Source organism: Clarias gariepinus, chromosome 7 (assembly GCF_024256425.1).
Source record: "Clarias gariepinus isolate MV-2021 ecotype Netherlands chromosome 7, CGAR_prim_01v2, whole genome shotgun sequence".
Lineage (NCBI taxonomy): Eukaryota > Metazoa > Chordata > Actinopteri > Siluriformes > Clariidae > Clarias > Clarias gariepinus.
Window position 1 is genome coordinate 5,680,674 of NC_071106.1, and position 25,402 is coordinate 5,706,075.

The 25,402-nt window shown below is 37.0% G+C and overlaps 1 protein-coding gene across 1 annotated transcript in view; it reads left to right on the forward strand.

Annotated features, from left to right (window-relative positions):
* plch1 (phospholipase C, eta 1) overlaps positions 1-25,402 on the forward strand; it is an 86,816-nt gene that overhangs the window by 23,234 nt on the left and 38,180 nt on the right. The window contains 7 exon segments of the mRNA XM_053499702.1: positions 8,299-8,445; positions 11,920-12,188; positions 17,176-17,304; positions 19,332-19,502; positions 21,271-21,364; positions 23,601-23,804; positions 25,068-25,188. Coding sequence (XP_053355677.1) covers positions 8,299-8,445; positions 11,920-12,188; positions 17,176-17,304; positions 19,332-19,502; positions 21,271-21,364; positions 23,601-23,804; positions 25,068-25,188 — 1,135 coding nt within the window.

Consider the following 25,402-nt stretch of genomic DNA (forward strand, 5'->3'; position numbering starts at 1 on the left):
ATTTAGATATTTAAAGCTTATTAATGCAAGCTTTAAATATCTTTTTAATTAGTTTGTATAGATAGATAAGATTTAAGATCCTTATATGCTTGAGACTCAGGTACCTTAGTACACTTGATGCCAAGGTTCACACATGCTGATCTCTTCATCTAAACTGCACAGCCATTGCTGATGAAGTAAGGCATGCAAGAGTGTCGTCCCTGACATTTTAGCAATAAAAAGAAACAAAAACAAAAAAACTCAGTAACATCAGACATAGCACATAGTTTGATCCCTTTGTGCTTTACTTTGTCGATACAGTACTGTATGTTTACTGGTGTCTCAAAAATGAGCAAGTTGCATACTGCCACCTACTGGATTGAGGAATGTAAATACGCATGTGTACTCGGGTACAGAACAGTATTACTAATGTGAAAACTGGCCAGCCTGGGAAAGGGACGGAGACGTAATCAAACTTTGGGCTTTAGGATCAAAATAAGTAAGATTTAGACATGGAAAATGATATATTTTTGTTTAAATGGACAAAAATGGACTTTTGCAAATTTAATATCTGCCCTTTATTCTACATGTTCTACATTTTAGGCAGAAATGTCAGATATTCAATGTTGATTATTGGCAGCATGCAGAACTGAAAAAAAACATGGCATTTCAGCTTACTTACTTACTTTATTTATTTATTTATTTATTTGCACAATAACCATGCAACATTATATTCTATAATTGTCGATCTGAAAAATGTTAGCGTTTGTCAAAGTATTGACACTCAATTCAGCATGTCTGACCACCTTCCATCTTTTATCTCTTACACTTTGCTTGAGATCGCCCAACAATGGAGAAATCAATCATTGCCCCTGAAAATCAGCATGGGGATCAGCAGAATCCTCTTCCCTGGGGTCTTGTATCTCTCTGCAGCTGGATTAATGCTGTGCCGCTCCTGTCTCGCTCCCTCATGGTACAGGGTGGAGCCCCGGTGTGGCCCGAGCAGCAATCGGGCGTGAAGGTTTCCTCAACATGAGGCTAATTAGGATTAAATGAACTGGAGAGTCACTTAGAATAGTACTGTATAGAGAGGATGGAGGGGAAAAAAGGAGAAGAGGATAATCGGGATGTGGAAATGTAGTGCATCTCAAAAGCTGTCTGTAGGCTACTTTCATGCTTCTTTAAGCTTTCTCATAAAGGGTTTGAATCTCTGACAATTTTTTAGTATTTTGCAACTACACTCCTCACAATAAGTTAGGGATATTGTGAGAGACTTAGTGGATGTCATGCATACGGTGTTTGTTTCACTTCAGATATTTTTGGGATAGGGAGGCAATTGTATTGGGGTGATGGACACACCTCATTTTGTGTTTTCCATGTATTGGTCTCATTGTGTACAAATGTGCCTTATATTTGGGCCAATCCCAAAAGACAACCCTTGTCAATGTGGCATCAATTTCAACATTCTGTGGGTATAAAAAGCTGGTATTGTCAGTAAGTCATTTTAAGTTCATCAATCAAACAGCCTTGAACACACAATGTCACTTAACGGACGCTCAGAGCCACCTGGCCATGGCAGACTTCGGGTTGGTGGCAGGCAGTCAGATGTTGTTTGGAACTTGGTGTGTCTCAAAGTGTCATCAGCAGACTTGCATCAAGACACAGAAATACTGGCAGAGTTCATGACAGACCCAGGAGTGGAGCTCCACGAGTGACAGACCGCAACGATGACCAGTACCTAAGGACCTATGCACTCAGACATCGTTATGCAACTGCCACACAGCTGCAGGCCCATTTACGAGATGCGAGGGGTAGTACTAGGGTTTCCAGACAAACCATTCGCAACTGACTCCACCTCTTTTGGCTTGAATACTAGACTACCGTTGCAGGTGACTCCACTGACACCAAAACATCGCCGTAAACGTTTGCAGTGGGCACAAGACCACCTGGACAATGCAGCAGTGGTCTACCGTTCTGTTCACTAATGAGTTTCATCAGCGTTGCTGGAGAAGGCGAGGTGAGCGTTACGCTGAGGTCAACATGGTCCCCAGGGTTTGCTTTGGTGGAGGAGGTGCAACAGACTGGGCAGGCATCACCAGTCAGCGCAAAACAGATTTGGTTATTGTACATGGCTCAGTCACTGCACATTCTTACCTCAGAGACATCATAGAACACATCATCATCCCCCAATTCTGTCAGCACACCCCCAACTTTCTGTTCATGGATAATAATGCTCCACCACATCGTGGCAAAATTGCCACAGCTCGACTGGCAGAACTGCGTGTAGAACTTGTGGAAGAATGGAACGCATTGAACAACACCATAAGGCTAGTGAGGAGCATGAGATGTCGCTGTCAAGCTGTAATTGCGGCAAATGGTGGAAACATCGGCTACTGACATTGTCAATTTTTGTTATTTGGGGCTATCCCTGTTATTGTCAAAATTTCGGGGGTAAGAAATATTAAACTAATGAAAATGGTGTTTCTTTTCATACATTATCAGTAATATCAAAGGAAACTTTTACTTATTTCTTTCAAGTTCAGAGCAAATAGGAAAAGCACTCATGTAAATAACAATATCCCTAACTTGTTGTGAGTAGTGTATATTTGGAGATGTTTTTTAAATATATAATTTACCATTTAATAGATAGACAGATGGACAGACAGATCAATAGATAGATAATTAGACTTTTTGCAGTCATGTGACTACCATAACATCACAACAGTGGATGGCAGAAGCAGCATAAGTCACTATGTATTTTCTTTGATAATTACAATTGTGGTGTATTTCGAAGCCAAATAAGTAACTGAAAGATTACCTTATGACCTGATTGGGTTAGGACTAGAGGAAAGAGTAATCTAGCTTCTGTTTTGATGTAACTCATTTAAAAGTTCAAAACTCATTGGATGAAAATGCTAATAAGGAGATTAATTTGCAGAAGTTTAATTTATTAATACAACATGATTAACAGTTATGAAAGATGGTGTGCAAATATGTGATTCCACCTGGATTTGGTGGCGTTTGCTAGTGAAAATGTTAGCTTAATCAGTGCTTATTGTGTGAATAAGACAATGCTATTAAATATGCTGCGTTTTATGCTTCATAAAATGGTGTGCAGGTAACGTTAACTAATACTGACATTTCAAACTTTCTAAATAAACCAACTAACTTCCAGGGTTGAATCCCAAATAGGGAAAAGCTAGTGCACTATTTTACACTTGTCACACACACCTTGATCAGGGGTTAGAGAGGGATTTGGGATTCTGCTTTGTATTAGAAGCTAGTTAATATTGTCTCTTAAAATATAATATGGACACTTCAGAGGCAATTCAGAACGACTTAGAAGCAATCACTAAAGAGATAAAGTGTCATTTAGGATGACATAACATTATCAAATGTGCTTACTTGCTGAAAGTACTTCTGTGACTCGTTTCAATTGTTGGTTTTACCACTGGCATCCAGTAAGTAACATCACTTTTTCATGAAGAAAAGGGCATGACCTTGACTGACAACAGGTTCAAAAGGTCAAAAGGTACATTTCATTTTGAGAACTATAATGTCCTCACTGAAGATCCTGAGCATGTTATGGATTGACACGGGTATGATTCCATATGAAGGTTTTGAAGGAGAGATACAAGAAGAGAACACTCTGATCACGTTCACTATTTGTTCTCTTCAGACTGGGCGCTGGTCCACAATCCACTTGGCACAGACAAGAGTGTGAAAGACAGCGCTTCTTAACACACTCGTTTCCACTCCTCCTGTTTGTTTGTCTCTTTGAGGGCTACTCTTTTTAATTAACTGACATTTCAGTAAGGCTGCTTTAACACAAGGTGCTTTTCTCTTAACATCAAGTGCATGTTTTACTAGAAAATTGAAATTGAAATTGATCTCCCCATAGAAAGATTGTTTTATTCTGTATGCTATGGAACTGTCCATGGTACTTGCCTTAGAATATAGAATTGTGACAGATTACCTGGTATAACATGGTACTTTTTTGTAAGAGCTTAATGAAGTATAAATGTAAGTTTTTTTCTTCTCTCTTGTTCTTCCTCCTACATCCCATTTTCTACTTCTTGCTTTCTTGCTCTTCTTGCTTGTATCTCTTTGTCTTTTTATGTCTCTCTCTGTCTCTCGCTTGACTTGTTTTATTTGCCTGCATGTTTACACTGATGTGTAGTGACTGGGTGACAATGTAGCTGTCCATTGCCATTAAACCTTGCTAAAACTCTACGAGATGTTCCAGGTCTGGCCTGGAGGAATGTGTAATTGCTCTTGTGTATGAGTGTGTATGAGTCTTGTGTACGAGTGAAAATACAGTACATAAATTCATGTCTGGCAAGAACTGTCCCAGAACAGCTGCCCTGTATGTCTCAAAATAACAACTTTTTGTTGTTACTTAATTACCTAATGCTATATTTGCTATTTCAAAGATTTGAAAAAAAAAAAAATAGTATTGTTTTAGAATTTCTAGAAAAAAAAACATTAAATTAGAAGGTCTGTCCAGACTGGTACTGTATGTACATGTGTTTATGTGTAGATAATTGCCTGTTTTATTCCTCACTAAAACTTAAAAACAAAGCAAACGAAAAAGTTTTTATAGATATTAGATGATACAGTTATTAAACAATTTAATATACACAGATAACCCATAACATTAAAAGGTGACATGAAAGGTGACATGAAAGGTAAAGTGAATATTGTTAATATTGAGTAACACTAATCAAATGGAGTAATATATCAGGCATCAAGTCAACAGCAGTCTGTTCTCAATATTGATGTGCTAAAAGCAGGAGAAAAACTAAAAACCATAATCATCTGAGACACGTTAACAAGAGCCACATTATGATGAGTAAAAATCTGGATTGTCAAAACGACAAGTCTTCTGGGGTGGTCCTGGTATAACGAACATAACAAAGAGTTCAAGTTGTTGACTTGACTTTTCGAGGGATCAGATCCATAAAATCTGATCCATGAATGTCACCTTACAAGTTATAAGAATTAAAGGATCTGCTTCTAACACATTGGTGCCCGATACGCCAGCACACCTTCGGAGGTCTTGTGGCTCAGAGTTGTTTTGGTGTCACAAGAGTCACAAGTCATTAGCTTTCAAGTTGCGTCTTTTTATCCCATATGACATCATAAGTGTTGAGAATCTATGTGGGATGTTCCACCACAGGTTTTTACACTGATACAGTCTCATAGGTCGTTTGTGTTTACACACAATGCAGATGCGAATAAATGTGCAAAAGTATCAAAAACTGAATAAGGAAAACATAATGAGAACAAACAGTTTCTTGTAAACGTATTCATCCCCCCTTGAACTTTTCCACATTTTGTCACGTTACTACCACAAACGTAAATGTAATTTATAGGGACTTTATGTGATAGACCGGTGCAACATGGCACATCATTGTAAAGTGGAAGGAAAATTGATAACTGGTTTAAATTTTTTTTTTAAATAAAAACCTGAAAAGTGTAACATGCATTCATTGTATTCAGCCCCCTTTAATCTGACAAAAATCCACATTATTATATTTGGACATTGTTATGTGTTATGTAAATGTTATGTAATATGTTTCTAAGATGCTGTTAGTCACTAATGCATCAGGTATGTCAAGTCAGAACTGGCAGGGAAATATCTACATATACATCATATGCCAGCTCATCAGACATCATCACACCACAACTGGGCATAAAAACAAGTCTGACGCCACAGTAGGAGGAAAGATCCTGCAGCAAAACAGGAGAGACAGTATGAGAATCTGATTTAATGAATGATTTGTATGATTGATTATTATTATTATTAAAAATTATTATTATTATTAAAAATTATTAGTACTTAAAAAAAACCTTAAAACAGAAGTGAATGAGGATAAAAAAAAGAAAATAATTAAAAAAATTTATATATATGTGCATATATGGAAGCATTCCGGTGTGTAGTAACATGGAGGCTTCAGACATCAACCTGTATTTTTGGGTTTTCGGGTATGTCTAGTAGAATAAAAGTTATTACTTTTATTACTTTTGTAAGGTGAAAATTTTACCACTACCAGAATATGGGAATGATTTCCAACTTTCAAAATGAGCATATTATTAATATATAATTCAAATTCAAATTCAAATTTTATTTGTCACATACACAAACATACACAGTACGAAATGTAGTGAAATGCATTCTACGACTGCCATTGACCCTAGAAGAGAATTAAAGTTTACAAATAAGAAATAAATATGAATAAAAGAAATACGATAGAAATTAAATAAAAAATTAAATTAAACTAGGAAAAATAGAACTAAAAATAAAAATAGAAATGTGCTAGGAAAAAATAGAACTAAAAAATAAAAATAGAAATATGATGTGCAAAAATAGAAATGTACTGTACAAATTGAAATATACTGTGCTGTGTGTGCAAATATGCATAGAACAAAGTGTCTTTGTGCAGAGGTTATTAAAGTGTCTTTGTGCACTGGTCCAGGATGTGAATGTACAACATGTAGTGTATATATGAAGGAAGGTGAGCGTGTAATTGTCCATAGTGTTCATGGATGTAAAAAGATTAATAGATTTGATCAATTATGAAAAAGATGAAAAGATTGTTAGTTCTGCATAGTGGTGTGGTTGTGGTTGAGAGACCTTATCGCCTGCGGGAAGAAGCTCCTCCTCAGTCTCTCTGTGTTGGCCTTCATATAATGCATAGTATAAATATGATATATTTTTGGTCATAGACACGACTGAAAACAACTAAAAATATTTCATCATGTGTATCTGTGTTATTTTTTTGCCTATGTGACATTTAAAAAATATATATATTTAGTTGGTTAAAATTAAATAAAATACAGTTCATTATAGGCCTATTGCCTAGGTTAAGGTTGTGCTGAAAAAAAATGTGCTCTGTAATGTGCGGCCGAGCTGCTGAATGACAGCCAATATCATGGAATATCTATGAGTTATTCGCTTTGATTCAGAGATGCACAAAGAAAGCATTTACATTCACCCTGCAGTCATGAGATCATTCTCCTTTAATTGTAATTTCTATTTTAACGTTGGTTCAGACAGTTGGTTATGTGCAGTTACAACCACAGCAGATTTACGGTGATGCACTGCACGATCAGGCACTGTGCAAGGCAACCAGCTGATGATAGATAAAAAAAAAAGAAGCTCTTGTTGAATTCCTGGTGTTTTGTCCATTACACTATTAAACCAATTTAAATAATGAGCATGTATAAAAATCATCAATCAATTTTAATAAAGTAACAGCATTTAAATATTTATATCCTGAGAATCAGAAATCCTGAATGGGGAAGAGTGCATGGCAGGGAACACACCCACACACACACACACACACACACACACACACACACACACACATTTTTGGGAGGTTTAGAGGAAATTGAAGAATAAGGTATGTGAACACAAAGTGAACATGATTGATTGAGTATATTAATTCCTGTCTGCCCTTATCTCTTTCTCCGGCATCTGACTACGATCATATCTCTGTGTGTCATGCTTTGAGATAATATTGTCTGCACACGTGAATCTGTAAAGTGTCGCTTCATATTCAAGGGTGTATTTCTCAGTAAGCAGCTTCTCAAATTGTCCTCTTTATCAGCGCTGTTGCTTTTCTGCAAAAAAAAAAAAAAAAACTTCAGAGGAACCATGATGCGAATGAAGTCAGACTGTAAAAGGGCAGACACAGCATTAGTCACTTAGTACTCTCTCTCTCTCTCTCTCTCTCTCTCAAGTGCTGCCCTCCACCATCTCTTTTCACAGAGAAGCAGAGGTTATTTACTTTTTGAAGCTGTGAGAACTTTCAGTTCCTGTGAAGCTAACCGTGTGTTCGGCTCCCCGTAGATGCCTCATTATGCACCGTTAGGGTTGCAGGCAAATTCTGCATCATTGCATCAGTGGAGTTCTCCATGGATATCTGCCCTCGTCTTTCCATTTCTGGAATCCGGTGTGCTATTCTGTCAGTTCAGTGTTCGTTCCACAGGCCCGTCCAGAATTACCTCCATCCTGTACATGACACACAGTTCTCACTTTTAGTGCAGCACCAGATTGTGGCCAATTACTGTCCCAGGAATATCAGAATCTTAAAGGTGCCTGTGGATTTATTGACTAAAAAAAGGAAAACATGCCCTTGTTCCAACCGAAGTATTTTTGCAGTCATCTATTTTGGTATTTTATTCTAGTTTAGGTAGAAAAAGAAAATGCCACATCTATTTTTAGCTCAGTTGTTACTTGCTACAGCATCAACTCACAACTCACTGGTGTGTGTGTGTGTGTGTGTGTGTGTGTGTGTGTGTGTGTCTCCACAGTTGAGCGATGTATGAGTGTGATGCAGTCAGGCACCCAAATGGTGAAACTGAAGAATGGCTCCAAAGGACTGGTTCGTCTCTTTTACCTGGATGAGCACCGCTCCTGTATCCGCTGGAGGCCTTCCCGCAAGAGTGAGAAAGCCAAGAGTAAGCACCAAGATACCCTCACACACACACACACACACACACACACACACACACACACACACACACACACACACACACACACAAATATTCAAATTTACTAAAAATTTTATTGTGTCCAATAACCTGCAGTTAAACTCATTCATATTACAAATAACAAAGTAATGTCTTTAAATAAAGAAATATGTTTTTATCTTCTCACTGACATTCACACAAAGCCTGTTATTTAAAAAATACACTTTCTCATGTTTAAACCTTTTTAAAAACCAAGAGTTTATACGAATCTTCAATACACTTTGTACTTCATGTACTGTGTCATGAAAAACTGTTTGCTGAATTTAATTAATTAATTTATAGATTTGTCAGATTTTATAGCATACTTCACTTTCTCAAACCTGGTTCTTGATACAGCAGGTCTGGCAGTAATCAGGCCCAGGTGTGGCAAGTGAAATTTAGCTCAACTTTTTAAAAATCACATCAATTTTTCATGATTTAGTAAAGAGGGCAATTACTTTTTCACATAGGGCCAAAAAGGTTTGGACAGCTTTTTTCAGTTAATAAATGAAATCATAATTTAAAAACTGCATTTTGTATTTACTCTGATATCTTTGTGATTTAATGATCTGAATTCATTTAAGTCTGATAAATATGCTAAAGAATGTAAAAGAAAAAAAAATCACGAGCAAATACTTTTTCACAGAACTGTATATACAGCGATTGGACAATAAAACTGAAACACTGGCCAATTTAGTGTTGGAGGTTTTATGGCTAAATATGACCAATCTTCATTGATTGCACATTCCACCGGTAAGAGCAGAGGGTGAAGGTTTAATTAGCAGAGTAATAGCACAGTACGGTGGCCCTGAAGTGCAAAACAAATTACAAAACTGAAAACAAAAAAAACAAAACCCAAAACAAAATAACTAATTTAAAAACAAAACAATAAAACCCAAAACAAAATAACAAATTTAAAACCGAATAAACAAATCCGGAAACAAAATAACAAAACCTAAAACTAATTTGCTATTTTGTTTTGGGTTTTGTTGTTTTGTTTTTGTTTTTGTTAATTTGTTTTGAGTTTTGTTGTTTTGTTTTCGAAATTGTTTATTCGGTTTTGAATTTGTTATTTTGTTTTGGGTTTTGTTGTTTTGTTTTTGTTTTTGTTAATTTGTTTTGCACTTCAGGGCCACCGTAGATGTCCGCATGCTAACCCAGATTGTATTCAAAAAACATAAAACCACAGCTGCCTAACTCACTGCAGAATTAAATGTGCACCTCAACTCTCGTGTTTCCACCAACACTGTTCGTCTTGGGCTGTGGACAATGTAAAACATTTATTTTTCTCTGATGAGTCAACCCTCAATGTCCTTCCCACATCCGGGAGAGTTACGGTATGGAGAAGCCCCAAAGAAGCGTACCATCCAAACTGTTGCATGCCCAGATTGAGGCATGGGGGTGGATCAGTGATGGTTTGGGCTGCAATATTATGGCATTCCCTAGGTCCAATACTCGTGTTAGATGGTCGCGTCACTGCCAAGGACTAGCGAACCATTCTGGAGGACCATGTCACCCAATAATTCAAACATTGTATCCTGAAGGTGGTACCGTGAATCAGGATGATAATGCACCAATACACACAGCAAAACTGGTGACAGAGTGGTTTGATGATCACGAAAGTGAAGTTAAACATCTCTCATGGCCTGCACAGTCACCAGATCTAAATATTATTAAGCCACTTTGGGCTTTGGGACTTCTTGTAGTTTTAAGTATACGAGGTGCCAACAAATAACCTGCACTTTTTGTTTGATGTTGGAGAATGGTTTATAAAACACTAGCAGTTCACTCAGGAACTGTGGTGTGAAACTATTCAGCATTTTTTAGATCAGTAGTTCTGTAGAATTTTAAAACAATGCAATAATTCACAGGGGGCTAATGCAATGTGGATAAAATAGAAGTAGTGTGCTCATATATTCTAGGTCTAGTGAGGACTCTGGCTGCTTAATTATGAACCGACTGGGCTTGTCAATCCACAGGGTTGGATTAAGCAGTGGATTTAGTATTTAGTAAAGCATACGATTTAGTAGTTAATGCGTAAATCCAACCCTTTTTAGCAGGTTTGCTCCACCCCCTGTATAAGAGTTATGTAATAGCTCAAAGCTGGCCATGTCAACACTAAACACGAATTTTGGCTAAATGATCCCTTTCAAAGAGGCTCAGGATGTCTACAAAATGCTACAATCCAGCTTTGATTAAGCTAAGAGCTGCTATGACGTTTTTCGTCAGCTGTTACATTTCAAATTTGTAAGGATTTTTTTTTTTTCTTTCTTGTTGGCTATGAACTGCAACAAGCCACACCAAACTCTTTATAATCTCTAGATTACAATCTCAAGATTTGCTATAACCTCGAGATTGTACTGGCTCAGAATCAAATAGATGGGTGTCGGAGAACCTCCCCGGTCCCATGCAGGATATGTCCCTTTTCAGTCTTTCTGTAGTAAGTTGGTGTGAGTGGGTCAGGGATTATCCTGTGCAAGTGCTCTGTTCACAGTAGGTGGTTCATGGGGTAAATAATAATCACTCCTCTCTATTCTTACACAGTGAGATAGTGTCCTAGCACACATCAGGAGCATTAAAGCCCAAATACAATGAGAAATACCTACTGTCATTCTTTAGCTCACTTTCTGTCTTTTTCAATCCATGCTTCATCTCTTTCCCTCTCTTTTTAACATGCCTGTCTTTTAAAGTCTGCCTTTGCAAGATAAGCCTCTTTAGTACTCTCCATTTACATAATTAAAAAAAAAGGAGCAGATTGTGTCCCTCTTGTAGCCTGTTGAAGGAGGTTCCTTTTGACAGCTCTGATATGAAGGAATGCTCTGCTTCACTGATGATGTGTGTAGATAGGATTACTATTATATTATAAAAAAAAAAAAAAAACAGATCAGCTGCTGTGTAATATTTCAGATGTTGGTCAAGTTTATGTTTATGAAGGGAAGTAACGTAATCACTGTGCTTCGGATAAGTTTGTAATAATGTTTGGATAGAGACGTTCTGCAGAACTGTATACGAGGGAAACAGGGGAAAGGCATCAGTGTGAGAGGAAGAAATTCAATAAGATTTATTACACATTGATATCGTTTTCAGCAGAGGAGAGAACAATTGGGGCGGAGAGGAAATAATGCCAGTTTGTGTCTGTCTGAATCCTTTTTTACCCTCCGTGATAGAAGCTGATACATTTATTAACGGCATTTCTGCATCACCTTCACTGCTCATGCATGCATGCCTTTACTGTTTTGCTTTTTAGCTTGTAAGTCATTGTACTTTAGATGCTGCATATGTATGCAGCAAATTCCCCGGTGTTGAATTAAAACTTGTTGAGTCTAAAAGTGTTAAATCAACACTGTGGGCAGTTTTTACCGTGTGGATGTTTGTTGATGTACTGATTTGAAATTGTCCTGGTCACTGTGCTCTTTTTCTCAGTCACCATTGACTCGCTCTACAAGGTCACCGAAGGTCGACAGAGTGACATCTTCCATCGGCATGCCGATGGGAATTTCGACCCTGGGTGCTGTTTTACCATTTATCATGGCAACCACATGGATTCTCTGGACTTGGTGACATCCAATGCAGAAGAAGCAAGGACATGGGTGACGGGACTCAGATACCTGATGGCAGGCATCAGTGATGAGGACTCACTGGCCAAACGACAACGAACACACGACCAATATCCTTTATATCAGCAATAAAAGGTCGGATTTTAAGGTCTTGTACTTTACTATTTCTGTAACATGTTTGTTCATTTTCCTGCCGAAATAGCCCTTAGATAATGCACTTTTACATACCTCAAACATCCCATGTTTTACTCAACATGTGTATTTTCAGAACAGCATTTCAAAAGCAGAGCTGATCAACAAACTGGGGAAGGGGCTCTTCTTATATGAGGTCAGATTAGCAGAAAATATAATTGACTTGCTTAAGCTCCAGCAATAGAAAAATTGAAAAAGGACAAAAAGCAGAGAGTGTTTTTTCGCTCAAATTTGAATTTCTAAAAATAATAATAAAAATAATACATTTTGCATAATAGATGCTTTTTATGATTGGAACAGTTGTTAGTCACAATTCAAAATTCATGACCATAATGCTATGAGCTCAAGTTCCCAGGGTTAACTTTAATTAAATGTATTCTGGTTCACTTAAAACTTCCTTTGGATGTTCAGTATTTGCCAGTTTGATAAATGGAATGTAATAGATGAGCACTTACACTTTGTTTTTCATCACACATCACTGCACTTACTGTTTTTCCTCACTATGTATGGGTGTCTCTGTGACAATTTTGTAGTAAGTTTTACTTTGGTGATTATTATCTAATCTAAGTAATCAGTATTGACTTTATTGAGCATGTCTCTGGGCAACAGGTAGGTAGGTGGTTGCTACAGTATTTTGCATGGATGTTATGGATTTATTTGACAGAGGTTAAAGAGCATTGGGCACAAAGCAATTATTTGCATGCTTACTCAAAAGAAGCCAAAGCTAGCACTGATGACAAGCACTATAGCTACACTAATTACCAACTTTAAGTTAGCCATGTCAGGTATTTAGCTGAAATAATATCAACTCGGTAGCACAGCTAATGTTAAGCTAGCTATATTCACCCACCGTCTCTAAGCCAGCTTATTCTGTACAGCAGTGGTCTCCAACATTTTTTGCCCCACAGAGCAGGTTGCGAAGTGTAGATGGAAGCAAATGGGAGATGATCTGATAATTTTTCAAAATAAAAGACTTTTTCTGCATGTTTTTAAACCAGATTAGGTTAATTGGAGGAAACCCACCAAAAACAGGGAGAACTTGCAAAATCCACGACCCTGGAAGTGCAAGGCCACAGTGCTAACTCAAGATAAGGTACTTTAGGAAATGTTATATTATGTAGCTAGCAAGCAAACTAACCTTGAATCAATGATGGGCATTATTACCAATTGATCAAATATTTGTTACTAGAAAAGTTGGGTTATAATATTTAAACACGGTACAGCAGTACCTCCATCCAATCCATTCCGAAGGCGAAATCTCATATTGCGAAACACAATTTTCCATCGGAAATACTATAAATGCAGAGAATACATTCCATCTACCCAAAAATATGACCAATGATAGCAATTTACAACACTTTAGTCATATTTTTGCACACATAAAAAAAACGAAACATTTAGAAAAGACATGTAAATGAAGTAAAATATGACATACTGTACATAGACATGAAACCTCTCTTAATTCCACTTAATTCATGATTCCTCTTTCTTTAGCGATAATTCTTTTTCACATCTTAATTTCCACTAAAAATAGCTTTCTTTTCTTCCTGCTGCCATCCTTGCTAACTTTCTTGGGACACATGGTGCTATGTTTTTACTAAATCTTACACAATAGGCAAAAAAAAAAAAAAAATCATTCATTTGTATGTCGAAAAAGCTTTGTATGCTGCTGCGACTTTCTTGCAAAATTTCAATTCTTAAATGTCGAGGTTCCACTGTACTTTTCCGTGACATGATAGGCCCTTACTGTACTTGTGATTCAAACGCATGCAAAAGAAGAAATATTAAGTGCACTACAGGAAAGTCTGTAGTTTTAAAAATGAGATATAGTTGAAAATATGAAACTATCATCATAAGAAATCAACCACGCATAAAGAGCTTGCAGTTGTTGAAGTGTTTAGTAAGAGCTCAAGAGACCAAGAGTGCAGATTTTCTGTGACAGAATCTAAAATATGTCTCCTTTTGTGACTCATGAACTGAACATGTGTGCGATACCAGGCACACACCATATGGGTCCTGACACAGCTGGCAAAACTACAAAAAGGATCAGCTCTGCGGTCCTGTGACTTGCTTCCTCATATACACAAATGAAGAATCCTAACTGTTTCCAAGCGGCAGAGCAGGGGGTCCTGGATTGACTCCTGTTTTGATGGTTAATAGAGTGTGACATGGAGCTGGAAGGTTATAGAGCTGGAACCTAATAGAGCTGGAAGGTTTTTTTGGTAAAGAGGCAAAGAATAACCCACATCCACTCAAACAAGAAGAAAGGAGATGTATGTGTATGCATACAGCAAAACACACATAAAAATAGACCCAATACTACTAAAGTATAATCACATGAAAAACTGAACCTTCAAAGATAAATAGACAGATTAATGTATGTTTATTCTTCCTAAGGAAAGGTTAAAACCAGTTTGTCTCATATGGCCCGAAACCACGGTGATCCACTTTAAAATAATCTACTAATGCGCTGCTGTCTCAATGTAAACACACACCTGCACCAATAGATATTAATTAGAAAAGATAAAGTGAATATTTTGACTGGGATTAGTTCATATTTTCACTTTGGCTGAAATAACAGCGCTGAAGTGGTATAAGTGAATTTTAACACGCTGGAGTGGTTTTAAGACAAAACTTCATCTTTATCCTTTTATCTACTTTTTCCATTTCTCATCTGTGATTCACTCTCCGATTACCGAACAGGGAGTGTATTTGTCTGACGACGAAAAACAGACAGACAGACATGTACGTGGGCTTCAACCTCAAGTAATAATAATAATAATAATAATAATAATAATAATAATAATAATTACATTAAAGATCAGCAGATTACTGTTAGCTGAAATAGTTTGTAGAAATAGGTCAAGTTTTATCTATCTCTACAAACTCTTTTCCATAACTTATACTAGTTTGTTAGTAAAAGCCTGTCTATAACAGTTAAGCTGGATATTCCCAACTTATTCATCTCTTTCCCTCATTAGCTCACTTAGTGTCTCAGGGATGTACATGGCCAGGAAAAATATTATGGGACTCCAGACAAAAAGAAACTTTTAGGAGCCTTAAAAGCATTATCTCATAATGATGATGGAATACTGAATGAGTCCAGCTGAGACGACACGGATCGATGTATCAATGGCATCTGATGTAGAGGAAGAAAGGTTTGGATGATTTAGTTAGTACGTTATTGATATTACTTTTGTTAAGTCTGGCAAGAGTAGCTCAGTGATCAAGGTGTTAGACTACTGAAAGGAAGGTCCCTGGTTCGGAACCCAGCAGTACCGAGTTGCCGCTGTTGGGCCCCTGAGCAAGGCCCTTAACCCTCAACTGCTTAGATGCACTGTATACTGAGATAAATTTAAGGGTGTCTGCCAAATGTCGTAAATGTTCGGTTAGCTAGCCAGCTAAACTATGTCATGGCCATTAGCACAGTACTAAGTAATTTTTAAAAGCTACCAAGAAAAAGCATATTCTCAAGACCGATCAGAAAACTACCAAATTAAGTGTTCAATTAGTCTTTTCTGTTGTTTTCCAATTCAAACTGCTTGTTGGCACAACAGGACCACTGGTGCCAGTCTGGAGAAAAACATTAGGTGCACTGGTGACCATTTCTCTTGAGGTGTTGTGGTATCATGAACATCAGACTTCAGAGATAGATGCCATTGTTGAAGGAATATTACATATAAACCTCGTGTGAAAGGTTTATTTCATGTATGTCTTCTGTAATATAGCTTTTTTGTATACTTTACAGATGTAGTAGACAGAGATTAGGTTTAGCAACACTGAGTTGTCTTTTGGCTGCTTCTGTCGAGGAGTCCCCAAAGCTGACCGTCCGATCCGCACACAGGTTGGCACAGGTTTTGTGCTGGATGCCCTTCATGACGCAACCCTCTTATTTTATATGGGACACTGCATCTATTTTAGCAACACAGAATAATCCTTTAATTTCCTTAAATCATGCACTGCTCGAATCCTGCTCCCAGAGCTGAAATATTTATTTTCACAGCGCCCACCTTGTCATTTTGAACGTCAGCTCTTTCACTGTGCATCGCGTACACACCCACGCCATTTCCTCTGGTTGTCTTTCACACTTCCGAATCATGGGAACAGCAAATGGATTAAGTATACATGAATGAAGTGAAGCTTTGACGGCAGGAAGATGTTAAATCAGGACAACAAGGTTCATCATCTGGCGCATGAGCTACATGTGAGGGCAACGAAACATACAAACAGCCCACAGCAGTTGGGATAATGCATTAAGAAAGAACTAGGTATGTGCTGGTATTGTGTGGATGGTTATTTGTAGACACACACACACACATATGCACTGATCTCTATAATATATTTAGACAGCACTCTGGGTCAGGCAGTGCAAAGTCGTCCCTGAATCCATTAAGGCTGTTATATTAGAAACTAAAGAGGGCGGGGAGATGAGCTCATCCTATACTCAAGCTAACTGGATTTACTGTATGACACAGAATGCATCACACAAATGCGAATCTAAAAAAGCAGCAGGTCACTTTTTATTTTTTTTTCGCCAAGCATTTTCATGACAAATCAATTAATATCATTCAGTAATTTCACTAGCTGTCCACTTTTTGGCCAGGTGGTTTTGTAATCATTTAGTTACAAGAGCATTAGATGCTGATTTTTTTTGTTGAGAAGGTCTGGGGTGCAGTTGGTGTTCCTGTTGATCTTCGGGGCATTCAGTGGACATAAGGTCAGAGCACTGTGCGGGACATTCAAATGCTCGCACCCAAACCTTAACATGTCTTGTCTTCGTGGACAATGCAGCATTGTCATAGCAACACGTTCTAGACAGATTTACCTCGAATTATCCTATCGATCCCTCCTTCCTTTTAACGGTCCCTGAAGTCGAACATTAGAAACCATTATGATTTGATCGACTACTTTCCTTAACTCTATGTGAAAGTGGATGAAGCAGACGTTCGAGGAGGCTGACAAGAATGGAGATGGGCTTCTAAACATCGATGAAATCTACCAGCTGCTCCACAAGATGAACGTCAACCTGCCCCGTCGCAAAGTGAAGCAGATGTTCCAGGTAAATCAATGGAAACGTATTTCAAAAGGAAAGGAAGAATCACGATCACCATCAATGACTTTTTTTGATATTTTACAAACAACTTCATGTTTGGTGTTTCCAATTTTTGGTTTGGTTAAAAAAATAATAATAATAAATATTAGTTTTAATAAACTAATAAAAAAAACTAATAAATAACTATTTGACAATAGTGAAAGTTCTTTATTGCAAAATGACTGGTCAGAAGATGTTGATTGATTTTCTATAATAGAAGACTTATGTTATTATTATATTGTTGTATTAATGCAATATTTAATATTTTTTTTCTAGTAATACAATGCAATATATACATCTTATACTGTATACAGTGCATATACATCTTGAGCCAGCCCATATTTTTTCATATTTTGCTTTCAAACCTCCAGAACTTATTGTATTTTTAATGTAATCTTGAGGAATAGGTCTCCATGCTTCCTGAAGGGCTTTTCTCTCTCTTGTTTTTAGTCCAGTCTCTGTGCCTAAATAAATCATTCAAGCATAAAAAACTTAAAGCATGAACCAGTGAGAAACAGGTGCAGATGCTGACAGATGATCAGGTTGGTGATTGACAGGTTTTGAGGACTGCTGATGCTGAATGTTGCGTGGTTGGAACTGACGAGAGGGGAAATAAGATTGCTGCTGTGATTGTTCCATAAACAACCAGTTTTCAAATGATATCTTTAGGGACATTGCAGCCTGTCACAGTTAAAAAAAAAAAAAATCTTCCAATTACTTTGATATAATTTACATTGTTAAATTGTATTTCATTTAATAATTAAAAATGAGTGGACATGTGGACAGACATGTATAATTGCCGAAACGTAATAATACATTTATTTCTTTTTATTTTTTTGGGAGACATTTACTGTATTGAAGGACTCTCCAGTGTCAGCACTTCAACAGCCTATAATGTTCAACCTACTGTATAATGTAACGTTTTTTTTATATAAAGTTTTCAGGACAGAAGAGTTTATGCTTTGCTTTTTTTTGCAGTATTTCTTTTGTAACGGCAGGAGAAAAAAGAACGAGAAAAAAAAAATGTCCAGAGAGGGAAAGACTTTATGATTTTAGCTGCTTTCACACAGAGAAACTTGTCTGTTTTCTCAGGTTATTTCAAGGCTCCTGTAATTCCAGGTGTCCTTAAACAACTGCCATCACAAATATAACAATATAACTCAGATCATTATTCAAGTTTTTATTTGAGCTAGTGTAGTAAATCACAACTCACTGGGAACATTATTATTATGCAGCATAACACCGCTCGTTTAGTAGTATTTTGTATTTTTGGGTTCCTTTGAGGAGGAGAGAGAAGAGGATAGAATAAGAGAATGGGCAAAGGGTGGAAATACACAGGATGGGTAAAGTGGTGAATTGAAAGGGGGTCTTGTACGAGGCAGAGAAGATGAAAAGGGATATAAGGGATCAAAAGACAGAGTGGGGATTTAACTGGATTTCAAATGCAGACCTTTTGTCAAAATCATGCAGGTAGACAGAGTCTTATCTGTTTTCTGCTAAATCTAATCCCAGTTATCAGGAAGTGCTTGGGTTTTGATGGACTGGGTTGCACATAAATGCTTGGACTCTGACCCTGCCTAGAAGAATGCAATTATTATAGATGAACAAATGCAATAAATAATACGTCATTTATTTATTTATTCAGGTTACATTTGACAGAGGAAACTAGATTTTTACATTGTTAACTGGTCGATACGGTAGCAACTGGTACCCGATACCACACCCTAATGCTGTCTCTACGATAAAATAATGGTTATTTCCTGAATTGATGACTGATCACATGTCAAAATGTGCAGAGTTGCCTATATACCATGGGTGGATAGATCAACTTATCCACTGGCTCATCTTTCCCTACTATCTCCTACAGGAAAATAGAGATAAATTTGTGTGGTATACTTACAATAAATCAAATGAAATGAATTAAACAAATACACTGTAGATAAACATTATTGCAAACTTCTGTTTTACATCCCGGTTCATGTCTGATGTTACAGGAGGCGGATACAGATGACCAGCAGGGGACGCTAACATTTGAGGAATTCAGCGTGTTCTATAAAATGATGTCTTTAAGACGAGACCTCTTTCTGCTCCTCATGTGCTTCAGTGAGAAAAAAGATCACCTGACAGCCGAGGAGCTTGGTAACTTCCTGCAGGTGGAGCAAAAGGTGAGAGGTTAACCATATAAAATATAGTAGTTGTGATATGTTAGATATGTTGGTAAGTACGTTAAACAGAATGATTTGTGTACTATATGTTATTAGAAAATACGTTCAGGTCCACATTTTTTTCGATTTGCAATTATATATAGATTTGTCATGTACAATGAAAATAACATTGGGCCAATAACAGAACTCTGTGGTACACCAGGGATATTATGTTCTAATGAAACATGTTTGATGAATAGAATAACTAATTTTCTAATAAAAAAGAAATGCTACAAACCATTATTTGGGCCAGTCCGTGAGGGCCCAACCCAATATTCAAATCATGTCCTTTTCAGAAATTTTCTAAGATTATTTTTACCACATCAGACCTAGAAGTATTAACATTTATTTACCATCCCCATCAATTTTTAATTTATTTGCTATTCTTAGTAATGTCCTTTCAGCTCTCTGTTCTAACCTAAAATCACTGACATTTATTTCTCAAAATACTATTTTTTTCCAATATAAAATTTTCAATTGGTCTAGAGGTTTGAAGACTTTACAGGTGCAGATTTATTTTACTTTGATTTGAGGGTAAATGGTGATTTAGTGGGTTAACAGCTCATCCATCTATCCATCTATCAACCTATCAATCTACGTATTTATGATATTTGGTGGCTTTTCCGGTGGTTTAGTGGATGAGCAATACTATTATTCATCTGTTTATTAAATTTATTTTCCATACCTATCTATCCATTAACACCATTAATAAGCCATCCATCCGTTCACCCATACTGTATATCAGCTTACTAAGAATTTTGCACGGCATTTCCAGGTAATTCAGTTGATAACCCATACTTCGTTCATCTGTCTAGCCGTGCACCATCATTCCAGTGTATTTTAATATCAATCTGCCCATTCATTTGATAATTCACTCATCCATTCATCTATTTATTCGACATCCATCCATGCATCAAGAATATTTAATTTTGGGTGATTCATTTGATCACCCTGGTTTTATACCTAGTTATCTATTAATTAATATATATTTTTTAAATCATCTATCCAAACATACATGAAGAATATTTGATATTAATATTTTTTTTCAGATGATTCAGTTGATTACACAAACCCGTTGTCATTTTCTATCCATGCACCATCCATCTATTACATTTATTACATTTATTAGCCCCATTAATCCACTAATCCATCCATCATTATGATTCCATTTATCCATACATTCATCTGTCATCCAGAATGTTTATTTTCTTTATTCAGGTAGCTCATACTTTGATTCATCAGTGCATTCATCCATCCATTCCATTACCACTTTTTTTTCCATGCATTGATCCATGCTCTTTCATCTTTCATCAATAGTTTTTTTCTCCTTCCAAATTTTCTAAAGACAAGACTGTCTCTTAAGTTCCATCAGAGGTTTTCAAAGTCCCCCCAAACCATCCCCCTTTTTGAGAGGTCACCTGGCTGCAGACACAACATTTCTGCAACATTCTCTCTTTCTGTCTCTCTCTCTCTCACTTCCACACAGACACAGAGATAAGCAGAGAGAGAGAGAGAAAGAAAGAAATAGAGAATGTTGCACTATGTGAAAGTGAAACAGGAGAAATGGAAAGAAAATTATCTGAAATAAGCGAATGTCACAGTTTACAGTCTGTTGTGATACATCTGACAGAAAGAGAGCGAGAGAGTGAGAACTTTATGACATTGTACATCTGAAAGTGTTGACTTTTGACTGTCTCTGTACCCAACCCCCAAACCCCCCGCCCTCCAGATGTCTAATGTGACAACTGAGTTCTGCCTGGACATCATCGATAAGTTTGAAGTGTCTGACGAAAACAAGCAGAATGGCATCCTGGGTATCGAAGGTTGGTTCTAGTAGTATTTCAGTAACTACGTTTATCTGTGTGAGTATTTATTTTTGTGGAAGTTTTTATATGATGTTCTAGGTGTGAACAAGGTTGGCTACGTCATACTGATGTCCTCCTCCTTAAATTATTTAAATAAGTATTCGCTGTTACAGGAATGACAGAATGATGTGATGCTTTTCTATTTTTGTTCCATCATTTTTTCTATTCCATTATTTTGTTCTATTCCTTTAATATCACAGCAATTAACCAACTGTGACACACTTTTAATTTGTTTTTAATTGACACATGACACATGCACATGTTTTTGTACATTTATAGTTGCTAGACAATAAATACGATGGAGCAAAACATAAAACAAGTTAGTTCATTTATCACATATGTTGTAGTAGCCATCGTTTTATTTATTTATTTTATGTGTTGAAATAAATAAGACCAAAAAGCCCTAACCTAAAAATATTACCTTTGCTTTATGTCCAAATGTTATAAACTGCTGATACTGGAAACGTCTCCTATAAATGTTAAATAAATCTCATATAAAACTTCACCATATTGTTGACTGTAGATATTTCTCTGATTAATGTTTTTATCCAATAATTATCAGCCATAGATTTGATCTTTTAAACAAGTACCCAAGTAAGTTGTTGTGATGGGAGTAGGTAACAGTTTCATAACGGATGATTTGAGTAAACCACATGATGATGGATTAACAATCTGTTTATTTGCGTAGTACATTCTTCTTGCATGGGATAACTCTCATTAACATCTATAGTTTAATATATTAATGTTGCAAACACAAAATAGCTGACATATTGTATATTATAGTATTTTGTCATCAATTAGCAAGGATTTTTTAAAAATTATTATTTTTTTTTTCATGGTGGATAGCTTGACATGCACAGGAAATCAACTGATCCTCGTCTATAATTAATGATATCAATAATAGAAACTTTTATTTGATAATAATAATAATAATAATAAAAATAATAATAATAAAATAATAATAATGATGATGATGATAATGATGATGATGAGAAGAAGAAGAAGAAGAAGAAGAAGGACACTTTTAGAATATGGCCATTACATAAACTAATTTCGGCTTCGATTCTTGTCTCAGGTGTGTGTGCACAGAGTTTGCATGTTCGCCCCATGCTTGGTGGGTTTCTCCAGGTATTCTGGTTACCTCCCACAGTCTTAAGACATGCAGATTAGGCTAATTGCCGTTCCCAATTTGTCCGTAGTGTGTGTGTGTGTCCAGGGTGTCCCCCATCTTGTGTCCTAAATCATCTGGAATAGGCTCCAGGCCTCCCATGACCCTGAACACACGCTAAGTGGTATAGAAGATCAATGAACGAATGAAAGAATTATTATTATAAAATGTATTCATTATTATTATTTTTATTTTGTTACTACAAATTAAAACACTAAAATGAGCAATTTCTCAGTGTGTATGGGGGTGGCTCGATAATTAAAAGTAGTATCCAATGACATTTTAACATGCCATAGTCTAATCCTGAAATCTGACTCTGTCTGGGGCTGTTCTGTTGCTCCATATACAGTGTATAGATGGATAAAGTGCTGTGTTTAGTCATTTTCTCCTTATGGTGGTGGTGGTGGAGCTTTGACCCAATACAGTGTCTGAACATAGAGAGAACGAGAAAGATATAGAGAGGGGAGTGGTCGGAAGGGCATACACGCTGGAACTGATGGTGTGTAGCTGCCGTGTGTTAGTCAATCATACACCTAAAATCCTTGGACCAGTCATGGTACAGTGACCATGCACACAAGTGGAAAGCATAGTCTCTGTCCTCTGTCTGGAATAGCATGTCTCTGTCCTTTTAAGACTCTTTTTTTACACACACACACACACACACACACACACACACACACACACATATATATATATATATATATATGTGTGTGTGTGTGTGTGTGTGTGTGTGAGTAAGCAATTGTGTCACACCGTCATTTAGAAAGTGTCATCGGTGACTGTGATTCCCAGAATCAAAGAACATTAGCTTCTTGTTGTGTGGGCTAATTCATTCATAATGGTACATCTGCTGTCAGTCTAAACACACACACATGCAAGGATGCGCCCAAAAACGGATGCATAAACAAGCATGCTCATCATCCTCTTCACAAATGATGTATGTACACGTAAAAAAAAATTGACTTTCAAAAGCTGCAAACAGTCAAGTTGACGCAGGTGTCCCTTCCGTTCTCGTCTCTTCCGCAGGCTTCACTAATTTCATGCGCAGTCCCACATGCGACGTCTTTAACCCGCAGCATAATGAAGTCAATCAGGACATGGACCAGCCGCTGTGTAATTACTTCATCGCTTCTTCTCACAATACCTATCTGACTGGAGACCAGCTCCTCTCACACTCCAAGACAGATATGTACACCTGGGTCCTGCAGGCCGGCTGCCGCTGTGTGGAAGGTTAGCACATCACTGGTTTTTGTTGAATGTATTCAAGTTACTCAGAATTAGCATATTAGTTTTGTTAGTGAGTTACTTTCCAGTTTAGTTTAGTTGATTCAAATTGTTCAGTGATTTTTTTTCTTTAGTAAATAAGGCATACTATACCGTTTATGTTTTTATACAATCTTCAGATCATTGATCTCCTGAGAGTTTTTGTTTCCATCTATCCATCTATCCATATAGTAATTAGTGGCTTAACCGGGTCTGTTAACTTCTTTATTTTCTGTCTGTTCAGTCTAATAGTTTTAATTCAAAAAGTTTTAGAGGTTCCTTTTAACAATCCATCCATCCATCCATCCATCCATCCATCAATCCATATAATGGCCAAATCATCCATCTATTCCTCATCAATCCATCCTTACACATAGCTACCCATCCATCCATCCATCCATCCATCCATCCATCCATCTAGCCAGCAAACCATCAATCTTTCCACAAACCTACCAAGTCACCTATCCCTTTATAGGTTATAATCCCTTTATTCACCTATCCTTCTACTTAGCTACCACCTCATATATCATTCATCCACCAATCCCACTAGGCATTTATCCATTCATCCTTTCACATAGCTACCAGCTTATAGATCCATACATCCATCCACCTAGTTACCAACTTTTCCATTCATCCATCCATCCATTTATCCATTCATCAATCCATCCATCCATCCATCCATCCATCCATCCATCCATCCATCCATCCAGTAACCAATTTTTCTAGTTACTAACTTTTCCATCCATCCATCCATCCATCCATCCATCCATCCATCCATCCATCCAGTAACCAATTTTTCTAGTTACTAACTTTTCCATCCATCCATCCATCCATTCGTCCATCCATCCATCCATCCATCCATCCATCCATCCAGTTACTAACTTTTCCATCCATCCATCCATCCATCCATCCATCCATCCAGTTACTAACTTTTCCATCCATCTATCCATTCATTCGTCCATCCATCCATCCATCCATCCATCCATCCATCCATCCAGTAACCAATTTTTCTAGTTACTAACTTTTCCATCCATCCATCCATCCATCCATCCATCCATCCATCCATCCATCCATCCATCTATCCATTCCATGTTTGGAACCATCCATTTATCTGTCTGTGTAATAAATTAAGGTACAGTATTTGTTTATATGCATACTAAAATGTTTGCTCTTTGTGTCTGCGTCTCACTCTCTCTCTCTCTGTGTTTGTGTGTGTGCGTGTCTGAGCAGTAGACTGTTGGGATGGTCCAGATGGTGAACCCATGGTACAGCACGGATATACCCTTACTTCTAAAATCACCTTCAAATCTGTCATTGAGACCATCGACAAATATGCCTTTATCAATAATGAGTACGTACACAACATGCGCAACAACATTCCACGAGTCATTGTTTGATTAAATGACTTTGCAAATGAACAATGAAGTAATCAATCCTGTAGGAGGAACCATTTATATAATAACTATTTATGTAAGAGACAGAATTACTGTCAGAGCTGTTATTATAGAAGTTAAATCGACACATTTTCACTAAACAGAATTAAGATTTAAACAGTGGTGTGAGAA